The sequence below is a fragment of the Pan troglodytes genome, chromosome 3 (genome assembly GCF_028858775.2).
Source record: "Pan troglodytes isolate AG18354 chromosome 3, NHGRI_mPanTro3-v2.0_pri, whole genome shotgun sequence".
Taxonomy (NCBI): domain Eukaryota; kingdom Metazoa; phylum Chordata; class Mammalia; order Primates; family Hominidae; genus Pan; species Pan troglodytes.
Genome location: NC_072401.2, coordinates 87,407,021 through 87,421,743, shown reverse-complemented (window position 1 = coordinate 87,421,743; position 14,723 = coordinate 87,407,021). Strand labels below are relative to the sequence as shown.

The 14,723-nt window shown below is 39.2% G+C and overlaps 1 protein-coding gene across 27 annotated transcripts in view; it reads left to right on the top strand.

The window, feature by feature from the left end:
* Nucleotides 1-14,123, top strand: part of MAPK10 (mitogen-activated protein kinase 10) — a 567,525-nt gene extending 553,402 nt beyond the window's left edge. For 13 of the 27 annotated variants that reach the window (XM_054683821.1, XM_054683818.2, XM_054683819.2 and 10 more), the window contains one exon: nucleotides 9,031-9,927. In XM_054683821.1, coding sequence (XP_054539796.1) covers nucleotides 9,031-9,173 — 143 coding nt within the window. In that variant the 3' untranslated portion in view covers nucleotides 9,174-9,927. Of the gene's footprint in view, nucleotides 1-9,025 lie in introns of all 27 variants that reach the window. The other 14 variants (XM_054683823.2, XM_054683824.2, XM_063808965.1 and 11 more) reach the window with 5 other exon arrangements.
* Nucleotides 14,124-14,723: the final 600 nt, after the last annotated feature.

The following is a 14,723-nucleotide window of genomic DNA, read 5'->3' as shown; positions in this document are numbered from 1 at the left end:
TTCCAAATAAATAATTGTATTCCCTTCTGCTATCTGATTTCACTTGCATAGTAATTTATTTTCAAGGATGGCATAGCTGCTTGCTTCCTGAATTGATCTGTAACAATTGCTGAGGGACTAGCAGTCCATGAATTGAAATTAATTTTCTTCTAAAAGCGTTTGTTATAGTACGTTAGAACTAGAAAAAATACAGGAGAGCATCTGATTCACCAATTCTGAGTTTGTTCACCAGCCCTCTTCCACCTGAGAAGTAAAGCTCCCAAAACTAACAGTGACTCACTAAGATAAGGATGCTGAACATCAGGATGGGCAGAGATTTTTCAAAATCTCTAAGTCAAAGATAAAGCTTCTGGGTGATTTTAATATGCAACCATTCTCTCCCCAATGAGGACCACATTCCCCACCATGGGAATATGTCTTAGGGTCACTAATATAGTCCATTAATTTTATTTACTTTTTATTAAAAAATCTCAGGCCCAGACAAATTGTGGCTCAAGATCATGTAGATAAAAAAGACACTATTTTTTCATTCTTGTGCTTTTTCTAATTCTGTGTCTACCATATTTTTTTGTTGTTGTTGGGGTTGGGGGTTATCAGGAAAATCATTGCCTTTAAAAAAAGCAGAACAACATTTTCCCCCACAACAATGTTTTTTGGTTAAATAACTTGTAGCTGAGAAATTTTCTTTAGCATATGTTACTTCTTTCTATGAAATCTGATTTTTAAGGTAAAGTTGAAGGTAGCTAATATTCCTCATTTGCAACCCTATTTGCATTTTCAGTTCCTTTTAATGCCATTTTTATAGACAAAAATTTGTAATGCTTTATTGATGGCAAAACATTTTTGAAAATGTATATCTCTACTGTTTTCTCTTAAATAATATAGAAAGAAGAGATATTTATCACACTGACTGGACAACTGAACACTATGATCATATTCAATTCAGTTCAATTCTGTTTAAGAGATTTTCACAAACTGCTTGGCAGTAATTTAACAACTTAAAGCCAAGGTCCATGTCTTGTCCCTTATATTTGTGTTTGGGTTTATGGTTTAGAACTCCTGTTTATCGCCTACATGAAAATAGACTTGAATGGATCATCCAGCAGAAGTGGCTGCAGGCAAGGAGGCATTTATTATAGCGCAATAGAGGGAGTCATACAGAAGCAAATAGTTTTCATCTAATAGTGGTGGACTGGTTAACATTTAACAACTATATTTAAAAAAAGAATTGACTAGTAGCACTTAACAATTCCTGTGGTATAAATATTCTCACTGTGACCAATTTTAAGCAACAATGTAACATCAATGGATGCAGAGTTGGAAAGAGATGCTAATAATTCGTTCTAAGAAGCCACTAAAAGCCAGCTCCAGGACACCATAGACAGTGCACAGTTCTCTCCCACCATCACACTGGATAGCAAGGAACCATTCCCATGAAACAAGCAGATGTCATGGGAACTTTTACAAAGGAAGCACTGAAGACTTCTCTTAATGAATTGGTGCCATATAAAATCAGAAGCAATAGTCTATGGATCCCTAGAAATACACCTGATAAAGACTTTGATAGATTTTGAACTTTGAGTAGTTGAACACTAATTATATTTGCATTCAACATTGATAAACTAGAGGGCAGGACCATTCCAACACAGAGGATAGGAATTAGAGAGAACCTGCTGATGAGCAAAAGGAGAAGAAAGACAACTGCAACAAAGTGATTTCCTTTGGCCAAAAATAGCTTAACAGTTTCACTAGTTGGAAAGCAGGAAGGAACTTGCTTTTCCTCACAGAACCTATCTGGAAGAGTACACATAAAAGATACTCAATACTGTTTTGTTAACTTGAGTACTTACTCTGCTACTACTCAGGAGTAGACATTGTGGAAGACGGGAGAAATAAAGAAGTATAATGAAAGCAGTAAAAAGAAGCAGGGGAAATATATGCTTGAGGTAATCCATAACAAAACTACATATAATAAGGGGCTGACTGGTATGGCATAACACTCGGAATATTCCAGAAGTGTGCTGAAAATATGCTGATTTTGAAAATAAGTGCAGTAGGAGTGCTGTGTGTTTTATAAGCATAGCCTGCAGCATGATCCTGTTTATGAAGAGCTTATTAAAAGCTACTCTGGCTTTTGTTACATACATTCAATATTATTCGTAGATATAAATTTGTGTTTTGGAGAAATTTCTTCAATGCTCTTTGTTTAATTTCTCTAGCTGCCATTGTTGTGGGTTTGTGTTTATTTGTAAACATCAAATTGTTTTACTATAAGGGAGCCTTATTTCAGCTAAGGCTTATCTCACCCTTTTTTGAATCATTACTCAACTTTAATTGTGACAATAAGAATATGTCTACATAATCAACTCCAGCCAGGATAGGGGAAAAAGCCTATCTCAAGAGAAGACCAAGATTATTATTAAAGATACTTAAAAATACTTTTTGGTTTGTATTATGCCACAATTTTATTTTAAAACTTCCAAGCTGGTTATTTTCTCATAAATAAAGCATGCTATCAAAAATCCTCCTGGTTCCACTGGCATTCTGGTTAATTGCAACATTCATTATATATATATATATTCATTTGATCTGTTTTTAACATCCAATCCACTGACACTGAAACTTCTTATTCAAATAAATCCTCAGTATAATTGTATTTCTACACATTGGCAATGAACATAAAACATTTCCATTTAGAATAGCATCAAGAAATACATATTTAGGAATAAAGTTAGCAAAAGAAGTACAAGTTTTGTACTCTGCAAACTACGAAAGATTGTTGAAAGAAATTAAAGAGGACCTAATAACTGGAAAAACATTTCATTGCTCATGGATTAGAATATTCAATATTGTCAAGGGATGACAGATACTCCCCAAATTGATGTACAGATTAAGCCAATACTTATCAAAATCATAGCTGTCTTTTTTGCAGAAATTGACAAGCCCATCTTAAAATTTGTGTGGAAATGCAAAGGATACAGAATATCCAAAATAACCTTGAAAAACAACACAGCTGGAAGATTTACATGTTCTGATTTCAAAACTTACTTACAAAGCTACAATATTCAAGACAGAGTGCTACTTTCATGAAGATACACAAATAGATCAAGGGAATCAAATTGAGAGTCCAGGAATAAATACCTACATTTATGATCAGTTGATTTCTGATAAGGATGTAAGACATGGACAAAGCATAGCCTTTTCAATATATGGTGCTGGGATGACTGGATATATACATGCAAAAGAATGAAGGTGGGCCCCTGCCTCATATCATATACAAAAATGAACTAAAAATGAATCATAGACTTAAGTATAAGGTCTAAAATTATAAAACTCTTAGTCAAAAACATAGGAGTAAGTTTTTATAATCTTGGATTAGAAAATGGTTTATTAGATATGACACTAAAACACAAGTGATAAAAGAAAAGATAGATAAATGCAATTTCATAAAAATTAAAAACGTGTGCTTCAAAAGACACCTTCAGGAAAATGAAAAGACAAACCATAGTATAGAGGAAAAACATTTGAAAATACATATCTCATTAAGTAACTTGTACCCAGATTATATAAAGAGCTCTTACAGGCCTGTCACAGTGGCTCATGTCTGTAGACCCAGCATTTTGGGAGGCAGAAATCGGAAGATCACTTGAGGCCAGGAGTTTGAGACCAGCTTGGGCAACATGGCAAGCTCCTGTCTCTACAAAAAATCTTTTTTTTAATTAGCCAGTTGTGGTGGTATGTGCCTATAGTCCTAGCTACTTGGGAGGCTGGGGCAGGAGAATTGCCTGAGCCCTGGAGTTAGAGGATACAGTGAACCATGACTATGCCACTGTGCTACAGGCTGGGCGACTGAGACCCTGTCTTTATAAAAAGAAATAAAGAAGAAAGAAATAAAGCAAGAAAGAAAGGAAGAAAGAAAGAGCTAAAGAGCTTACAACTCAATAATAAAAAGAAAATAAAGCAATTAAAAAATGGCCAAAGGAGCTGAGTACACTTTCTCCAAAGAAGATATACTAATGGCTGACAAGCACATGAAAAAATATACTCAACATTATTAGCTATCAGGCAAATGCAAATCAAACCACAATGAGATACCATTTCATGCACACTAGGATGGCTAGATAGATAAAAAGACAGATAATAAGTATTGGTGAGGATGTAGAGAAATTGGAATCCTCATACACTGCTGGTAGTAATGTAAAATGGTGCACCCACTTTAGAAAACAGTTTTGAGAGGTGAGAGCGTGCTGGCAGTCCTCAGAGCCCTCGCTTGCTCTCGGCACCTCCCCTGCCTGGGCTCCTACTTTGGCGGCATTTGAGGAGCCTTTCAGCCCCCCACTGCACTGTGGGAGCCCCTTTCTGGGCTGGCCAAGGCTGGAGCCCACTCCCTTAGCTTGCAGGGAGGTGTGGAGGGAGAGGCGTGAGCGGGAACCGGGGCTGCGTGTGGCGCTTGCGGGCCAGCTGGAGTTGCGGGTAGTCGTGGGCTTGGCGGGCCCCGCACTCGGAGCAGCCAGCCAGCCCTGCTGGCCCCGGGCAATGAGGGACTTAGCACCCGGGCCAGTGGCTGCGGAAGGTGTACTGGGTCCCCCAGCAGTGCCGGTCCACCGGCGCTGTGCTCGATTTCTCGCCGGGCCTTAGCTGCCTTCCTGCGGGGCAAGGCTCAGGACCTGCAGCCCGCCATGCCTGAGCCTCCCACCCACTCCATGGGCTCCTGTGCAGCCCGAGCCTCCCCGACGAGCACCACCCCCTGCTCCACGGCGCCCAGTCCCATCGACCACCCAAGGGCTGAGGAATGCGAGCGCACAGCGCAGGACTGGCAGGCAGCTCCACCTGCAGCCCCGATGTGGGATCCACTAGGTGAAGCCAGCTGGGCTCCTGAGTCTGGTGAGGACTTGGAGAGTCTTTATGTCTAGCTCAGGGATTGTAAATACACCAGTCAGCACCCTTGTGTTTAGCTCAAGGTTTGTGAGTGCACCAATCGACACTCTGTATTTAGCTGCTCTGGTGGGGCCTTGGAGAACCTTTATGTCTAGCTCAGGGATTGTAAACACACCAATCAGCACTCTGTGTCTAGCTCAGGGTTTGTGAGTGCACCAATCGACACTCTGTATCTAGCTGCTCTGGTGGGGCCTTGGAAAACCTTTATGTCTAGCTTAGGGATTGTAAATATACCAATCGGCACTGTGTATCTAGCTCAAGGTTTGTAAACACACCAATCAGCACCCTGTGTTTAGCTCAAGGTTTGTGAGTGCACCAATCCACACTCTGTATCTAGCTGCTCTGGTGGGGCCTTGGAGAACCTTTGTGTTGATACTCTGTATCTAATCTGATGGGGACGTGGAGAACCTTTGTATCTAGCTCAGGGATTGTAAATGCACCAGTCAGCACCCTGTCAAAACAGGCCACTCGGCTCTACCAATCAGCAGGATGTGGGTGGGGCCAGATAAGAGAATAAAAGCAGGCTGCCCAAGCCAGCATTGGCAACCCACTTGGGTCCCCTTCCACAGTGTGGAAGCTTTGTTCTTTGCTCTTTGCAATAAATCTTGCTACTGCTCACTCTGGGTCCATGCTGCTTTTATGAGCTGTAACACTCACCACGAAGATCTGCAGCTTCACTCCTGAGCCCAGCGAGACCACGAGCCCACCGGGAGGAACGAAAAACTCCAGACGCGCTGCCTCAAGAGCTGTAACACTCACCGCAAAGGTTTGCAGCTTCACTCCTGAGCCAGCGAGACCATGAATCCACCAGAAGGAAGAAACTCCGAACACATCTGAACATCAGAAGAGACAGACTCCAGACGCGCCACCTTAAGAGCTGTAATACTCACCGCGAGGGTCCGCGGCTTCATTCTTGAAGTCAGTGAGACCAAGAACCCACCAATTCTGGACACAGTTTGTCAGTTCCTCAAGTGATAAAGCTAGAATTACTCTATGCCCCAGCAATTCCACTTCTAGGTGTATACCCAAGAGAAATGAACACATGTCCATACAAAACTCATGCATCAATGTTCATAACAGCATTATTCGTAATAGCCAAAAAGTTGAAACAACCTAAATATCCATCAAATGCCTATCAACTAATAAATAAACAAAATGTGATGTATCCATACAATGGAATATTATGCAGCCATACAAAGATACGAAATACAGATACATGCCACAGCATGGATAAGCCTTAAAAACATTCTGCTATATGAAAGTGGCCAGTCATAAATGATCACATATGATATGCTTCCATTTACATGAAATGTTCAGAACAGGCAATTTTATAGAGGCAAAAAGTAGATGAGTCATTGCCTAGAGCTACAGGGTAGGTGAAGAATGGAGTGCAGGGTTTTCTTTAGGGATGATGAAATGCTGCAAAATGGATTCTGGTGATGGCTGCACAATGTTGTGAATACACTAAAAAACACTGAATCATAAAAATTAAATTTCTTAATTATATATGTGGATTATATCTTAATAAAGCTGTTACAAAAAATATATGAGCATCATTCTATACCTCAAGTCAAAACTAAATTAAGCTGTAGCACCATAATTTGAAAGGCATCCATAGTCTAGGGATATGTCATCCAGCAGACAAATAGTAAGAAAAAAGCAATTTCCCTCTGCTGGGCTCACAATTGATCAGGCCTTTATAATAGAGTCCTGTGTCCAGTTTTAATCTCTGTCTTTTAATAAGAATGTGGATAAATGGAAGAGAATTCTGAGGAGTCCATCGTAGTGACACTAAATTATTAGCAACTTATGAAAGAATATGAAGGATGTTGGTATAATTTAATCCAGAATCGGGGATAAAAAACAGAGCAGGGCATTTGGGCAATGTAAGGGAACCAAGGGCTGTCTGCTAGGAGATAAAATCTTATCATGAGGGGAAATGAACCAGCTCTGTACCATAGCTATGGGGGATATAATTAAGTAAAGTTGGAATAAATTAAAGCCATTCAAAGTTGGAATATTATGGAATATTATAACTTTATACATTGTCCTGATAGAGTAATTATTTACAGAAAGGCAATAACAAGAGGACTTTAAAAACCTTTTCTAGAGACATTTAAGATTAGAAAGGATGGGTATTTTTAGGAGTTTAAAGAACATGAAAAATTCATAAGCTTTTCTGTATATAAAAATATCAGGATCCCAAAAAAATACATATTAAAAGATCACGACCAGGGAAACTTCCAGGCAAAAAGAATGACCGGGAAGAAATATATGAAAAGTTTAACAGTTCTTACCGTTTATTTGAAGATCGGTGCATATCATTATCTTTATTTCCTATATTTTTTCACATTTCCCATAGAGTACGTCAATATATTTATAGTCAACAAATACAACTTAAAAATACATGGAAGATACAGGTGATCTGTCTTAGTTTAGGTGTTTGTGTCCTCTCTAGATAACTGATACATTTTCATCACACTTTTTTCACAGGCAAGAAATGTCTACTCCAGGAGCAAGGATTATGTTAACCACTCCCCTTCCTTAATTTAGTTTTATTTTGTCTTTCTGATTTATTAGGTCTATGTGATAACACTATTATAACTGACTTTGGAGTTATTATTTTTCACCAAATAGATCTTGCACACTATATTTGCTCAAATAAGATATAATTTTAGTGAGAATTCCTCATCTCTTATTTGATTAGGGGACTATACTACAGATTTTTAATAGCGAGCTATTTCACAAAGCAAGTGTGTTACCACTCAGATTGCTTAGGTATAAAGAATATACAAAGAAAAAAAGTAAATTGATTGTTTCCAGGGTGCTCTGGTTTAATTATATCGCACAATGCCTTTGGTTCATCTTTCTTTTGTTGATCTCAAAGCTACTGGCAACTCAGCTAGCCTTTACTGAGTGATTACCGTGGGCAGGTTTCTTCTCAGGGTTTCAACCTTATATTCCCGCATAACAGATAAACAATTTTTTCAAGTTAATCTAAGTTAATAATTTGGAGTTCTTATTTGGAGATCCCAGGTAAGCAAGCCTGCTGGAGAGTTAGCTCATAAGCAAAAGCTGTGCTAAGGCTTCTCCTATTTTTTTTTTTTGTAACTTTCATCAACAGTCCTACTTATGTCCTACTGGCTTTTCTATATGCATTTTAAGTTTGGTGTCATTAATGATGACATAATAGTATTTATATATCTTCCTTTCTCTAGAGATGTGGTCCCCAAGTAATTCAGATTTCTGAACTTCACTTCAGCTTCTATTTCTGGGATAGGACCCTTGCATATGTTTGTTTTAAAAGCTCCCTGCATTAAAAACAACCAGGCTCAGATGGCTCCATTAAGGGGTTTTGCTTATTTGTCTCCTGCATAAGCCAGAGGCTTTCAATGCTTGACTGAATACAGTCTCTGAGGAGCCTTTAAAAAATGCAAATGCCGGCGGGGCATGGTGGGTCACGCCTGTAATCCCAGCACTTTGGGAGGCAGAGGTGGGCGGATCACGAGGTCAAGAGATTGAGACCATTCTGGCCAACATGTTGAAACCTCATCTCTACTAAAAGTACAAAAATTAGCTGGGCGTGGTGGTGCACACCTGTACTCCCAGCTACTCGGGAGGCTGAGGCAGGAGAATAGCTTGAACCTGGGAGGCAGAGGTTGCAGTGAGCCGAGATTGTGCCACTGCACTCCAGCCTGGGGACAGAGCGAGACTCCATCTCAAAAAAAATAAATAAATAAAAATGCAAATACCTTGGCCTCACCCAAGGCCAATTATATTAAAATATATGCAGTGCAGTGGGGGCAGGGGAGGCAATGTGACCAGATATTAGTGTTTTTTAATAGAAAGTGTTGCAGGTGATTTCAAATATAGAGTGAGATTTGATAACTTGTGATGAAGGACTTTTTATTGCTATGTCTTGATTGTCACCATTTGATATGCTCCCCTATGTCAGCTGCTCTATAAAGGCTTGCCAAATGATTGATGGCCTGGACATCCCCTATTGTATTTGCCCATCCCTGAATCCTGAATGGCATTAAGATGGGTCTGGTTCTAGATTGAGTCATGTTGGTCTTCATTTTCTTAGCACAGGTGCAGCAGTGAACAGCAGTGAGAGTCTCCCTCCATCCTCGTCTGTCAATGACATCTCCTCCATGTCCACCGACCAGACCCTGGCATCTGACACTGACAGCAGCCTGGAAGCCTCGGCAGGACCCCTGGGTTGTTGCAGGTGACTAGCCGCCTGCCTGCGAAACCCAGCGTTCTTCAGGAGATGATGTGATGGAACACACACACACGCAGACACACACACACACACACACAAATGCAGACATACAACATCAAGAAAACAGCAAGGGAGAGAATCCAAGCCTAAAATTAAATAAATCTTTCAGCCTGCTTCTTCCCCAGGGTTCTGTATTGCAGCTAAGCTCAAATGTATATTTAACTTCTAGTTGCTCTTGCTTTGGTCTTCTTCCAATGATGCTTACTACAGAAAGCAAATCAGACACAATTAGAGAAGCCTTTTCCATAAAGTGTAATTTTAATGGCTGCAAAACCGGCAACCTGTAACTGCCCTTTTAAATGGCATGACAAGGTGTGCAGTGGCCCCATCCAGCATGTGTGTGTCTCTATCTTGCATCTACCTGCTCCTTGGCCTAGTCAGATGGATGTAGATACAGATCCGCATGTGTCTGTATTCATACAGCACTACTTACTTAGAGATGCTACTGTCAGTGTCCTCAGGGCTCTACCAAGACATAATGCACTGGGGTACCACATGGTCCATTTCATGTGATCTATTACTCTGACATAAACCCATCTGTAATATATTGCCAGTATATAAGCTGTTTAGTTTGTTAATTGATTAAACTGTATGTCTTATAAGAAAACATGTAAAGGGGGAATATATGGGGGGAGTGAGCTCTCTCAGACCCTTGAAGATGTAGCTTCCAAATTTGAATGGATTAAATGGCACCTGTATACCAATTTGTAGAAAGAACATATGTGATACTTATGTAAAGTGTGGGGGGAGTGGGTAACAGTTTTCAGGCACGAAATGGTTTGGCCTTCAGAAGGCAGGTGTGAATAAAAGCTGAGAGTCTTTTCTGTGACAGTAAAGAGTAGGAGAGACTGGAGGGTAGTGTGTGGTGTGGACTAAGACTGAAAGGAGGTTATTACCCAGATACTAGGAGACACTGGTGTCCCTGTTTTAGAGATTTGGCTCTATTCCCATTTGTCATTTCTCAATTACTGGTCACAACAAGAGGCCACTGGAGAAAGTGGCAGGTGGTGAAGCAAGGTTATTGTGTGTGCTTTTGATGATAAGAATCTCTCTCTGAAACTGAGCAGAATTGCCTCTGTGTGAATTCCTTCAACAAAAAAAATGAGCCTGCCTAGACTTTCAGATTGTGGATTGTGTTTTCCATGTGTGGGCTGCTTCCCTGATTCATACTCTGCCAAAGTTTTATTTTGAGAAATAATATTACTTTCCTCTTCTGAAATAAAAAAATAATAATAAGAATGAAACCCCCAAACCACAGTGTGAGTCTCAGGTTAGCATTTGAAAACATCTCCAGAGACATTGTTATTCCTCAGGAGTTTCCCTGACTCCTTAATGTGGCTGATGTTTCATGTTTATTTATTTATTTTCATAAGTATGAGCAATCGAAGGGCTGATCATCTGAGTTTTGTACTGCAGTAGATGTAAGAGCAATAACTCTGCCCATAAATTTACTGCTGCCAAATAGTTTTAGCAATATGAGTTTGTCTTAAAAGCCATGAAGCATTAATGTCAATGTTTAGCAAAATCTCCTGAATTTAGCTTAAATTAAATTAAATTAAATGAAAGTGCTTTCCTGAGCACTTAAGGAGGCACTGTGAAACATCTTGGTTATGTACAAGGCAATACCAAGGTGATCTCAGCAATAATCAGGCTTCCCTTCTTATTCACTTCGAAGTATCCATCACAGTTATTTGCACTCTGACCATGTTGGTGCTCACTAGAGTGGTGATATTTCACCTGAAGAAGTGAAAGACAGGAAGTGAATGGTTGATGAGTGTGAACTGACTGGCAAATAGAATATCCCCAAAACAGAGCAAACAAGAATGCCAGTGCTCTGAAAACTGCCTTAAATATAATAATAGGGAACTTTCTTTCTCTCTTCAAGCAATAGAGACCACAGGGAACTGCACCCACCTGCACCATCGCCATGCCAGTGGTGCTGCCATTCTGAGATTGTTTCACACAGTCAGATTCAGTACACGCAGTCATTTGTTTAAAATAAATAGAAGAACATTCCTTTGTGCAGCTTGTCCCCTGGAATAAAAATGGCCCATTTTCTCTATTTTGCTACCATTTTTTTTCTGGTTAATATTGCAGACAACCTGATTGTTAAAAATGCCTCCTCAGTCACATGAGCTCCCTCTCTTTCATAGTCCTGTTTTTTTTTTTTTTTTTAAAAAAAAACTTCTCCTCTCTGTATCTCTAATTATTTACTGATTTTCTTTCTCTGTACTTTTCTCTTGATATATCTGTGGCTTCTCCCCTCCCTTGCTTTATACCACATGGGATTAAGTGCGGAGAGCAGGAAGCTGCTTTAAAGAGAGTCTCAAGGGGAATTTCATCAGCCGCAAGATGACATCACAAGACAGAAGGAAGTCTCCAGCCAGCATCTTCAAAGTGCTTGACAGGCTATCTCTCATATCTGCAGAAGTGGTGAATTTCCCCCTCAGATTAAACCAGGCAAGAACTAGACAAGAACTAGACAAGAACCAGGCAAGAACTCCCCCGCTGTTAGTACCTTCCCAAAGCTCAATTAGTCTTACATCTTCTGTGCATGGCTCTTGGGAGCTGGTTAGCTTTAGCCAGATTTCCCTTATGGACAAGAGAAAAATGGAACAAATTCCTCGAATATAAGTATCATTTACAAATAGAGGTAAGGATTTGGCCCCCAGAATTTTTGCAGGATCAGTTTTATTAGGTGATTAAAGCAAGGCAGATGATGGAACAACAAAGAGAATCACCACTGTAAAATCCCCCCAGTCCTTTGCCCGCTAGGTCTGCTTTCCTATAATATGTCTAGGAGGTGATGATATTATCAAATTCACAGAATATAATATGTTCTGCATTCACTTGTCTGTCTTAACACACACACACGCACACACACACACACACACACACCCCAAATATTTCTTAGTCACCTGTTATTTCCCAAGAACATCCCAACTTTTCCGGTAGGCAAGTGTCAAGTCACCTGGACAATATTCCTGAAAAAAGTGAAGGTTCTACCTGGGGTTGGGGCTCATTTTGGAACATGAAGTTGGCACTCTGAGGAGCCTAACCTTCTGTTAGGCTTCCTTTGGGGCAGTTGGTTTGCAGTGATCCTTAATAAAATAGTTTGCAGTATTTTGTAGGAAGGATGGCTGTGTACTCATGTGCAGGGAGAATTAAACTGCTGCAAGAGTTTGGCAAAACCGCCACCACTTTACTATAAATATGTCTTTACTATTTTTATATGTGTTTTGTGGGTCAGCGTGTTCACTTTTAAATAGGAATACACTAGCCTTACAACGGAATTTCTTCTTGTGGAATAAAAACTGATAATAACCTTTCATCTTCAAGAATCTGATGACTGAGTTTTGTAGGAATGTACCCCACAGTTGGACCAGAGCCTGGCCAGTTCCCACCAATTGGAGTAAGCTATTTAATTGAGGGTTAAGAAGCTCGATAGTTTTTTCAATCTGTTATCAGAAAAATATTATCTAAAGACACTGATAGCAGCTGACTGGTAAAACTGAAAGTTGGCCTTAGTAAATGGAACTAGTAAAAAATAGATAAAAATATGTAAAACCTTTTATGTCCTGTCAAGGAAAAAAAATAAGCAAACTTGATTTGTTTTAAAATTGTAAATATTCATTGCAAAACCTAAATTATACAAAATCTATTTCTATTTGAATCTCTTAACATATGAAAAGCCACATCTTAAGTGCATTATGCTCTGTAAGGCATGTTATTAGCCAGCTTTGCTGAAAAATGTATTCTTCTACAGCTCAGAAAGAGGAGTAAAATTGCTCTAGAAATTTTTGATCTCAGCCACTTTGCATCCAAAGAGGAACCCAACTCCCCACTCACAATCCCCCACACACATTTTAATTATAAGAGTTCAACATTTTCCACAGATATCATTAAGCCAAGCAAGGAAACTCCTCTCTGTAAAAACAACAAAAAAGTTGCAATGTAAATAGTTGTTTTAGCTATTTTCTTTGTGATTAGAGGATAAGATTTTGTTATTTCTTTTGGTACTTAGTCCTTTAACTATCTGAAAATGGCTCACTTTGACCTGTTTCTTTGGTCAGCCAAACTGAAGTGAGGGGCCTCTGTTTATATATAGAATCTTGTATATGTAACTTTACTTATGTGGGACCAATGGCCAGTATATTCTAATGGACACAAATCTCCCAATCCTTATCTAGGATTATCTGTTCACCTTGCCATGTCCATCTTGCAATGAGACCTAACTTGCACCTGCCTGTTTTTCTGCATGATTGGACTCCAAAGACTATTACCAATGATGAGAATTGTCTTGTGTCAGTGTTTATAAAATGGACTTAAAGCACACACACATGCATACCCACATTCACATGCACCCTTACAGTTCTAGATCAACCCTGGAAGGCAAAACCATGTACGTCCAGTTTCTTTGCAAGGTCTGAGCAGTGGGAACTAAATTCAGTCAGTCTAATGGGTAAAATGCAACCTCAGTGATGCTTAATAAGGATTTGAAATCATTCAAGTCATTTCTGTGTTCTTTCTCACACCCTTTCCTTTCTATTTTGTCTTCTTTTATTTTCAAAATGTCTGTGGAACAAGAGGATGAATCGGGGGAGAACTTCTGCTTCTTTTGACTCTTTTTAGGTAATATGGAGTCAATATATTGTGATTTCTGTTTCTTATGGATTATTAAAATCAGAGGAAATCTGCTTCTCTCAACATAAAACCAAATCCAAACCCAGACATTGTTGGAGTTTGCCTGTTGACAGTGGTTATGATGCTGCTCATTGTCTTGAGTTGCATGTACCGACAGTAGCTCTGAAGGGTCTCATGATTTCATTTTAGCAACTGGTAAAAGAAACTTGTAGTGTGGTCTGATTGTGCCAGGGAATAAATAACAAATAAGGAATGACCTACTTTCTCACCTTGGGTCAAGAGTGTGTGATATGAATGTGACCATGTAGAAATCTGTGTTTTCATTTGACACTGGTTTCTTCTAAAACTGACCTTCATTTCTGTCTGTAGATACTAGTTGTATATCTGCAATTCAGTAATTTCTTTTTAAGGTATAAAATCAATGAAGAAAAAAAAGATCATCTTTTGGGGGGCATTAGGTAAGTAGAGCAGGGTTAAATTTCCCAGATTAATTATCAGATTCCTATTCATTTTAACTGTTTTCCAAGAGAAAAGGCAAAACCCTTTGTTTAGCTACATGATATCCAACTTTACTATCTCAAACTCCTTGGAGAATTAAAAATATATATGATTTTGTGGCTGGATGAAGAGGTCACTGCACTTGCATTAGTTTACTTTGCAGTGTTTGAACAGTTGAGGAGTGGCTCTTCTATTTCTGTAAATAATGTTTTATTTATCCAATTAACTATTAGAAAGCCTGGAAGATAAACATACACATTATTTTGAGTTATCACATTTATCATTTTACCTAGTTCCTGTTGGAATATAGAAAGCAACAGCTTTTTGTTATCTCTGGAACAGCTTCTAGCCTAGTTTA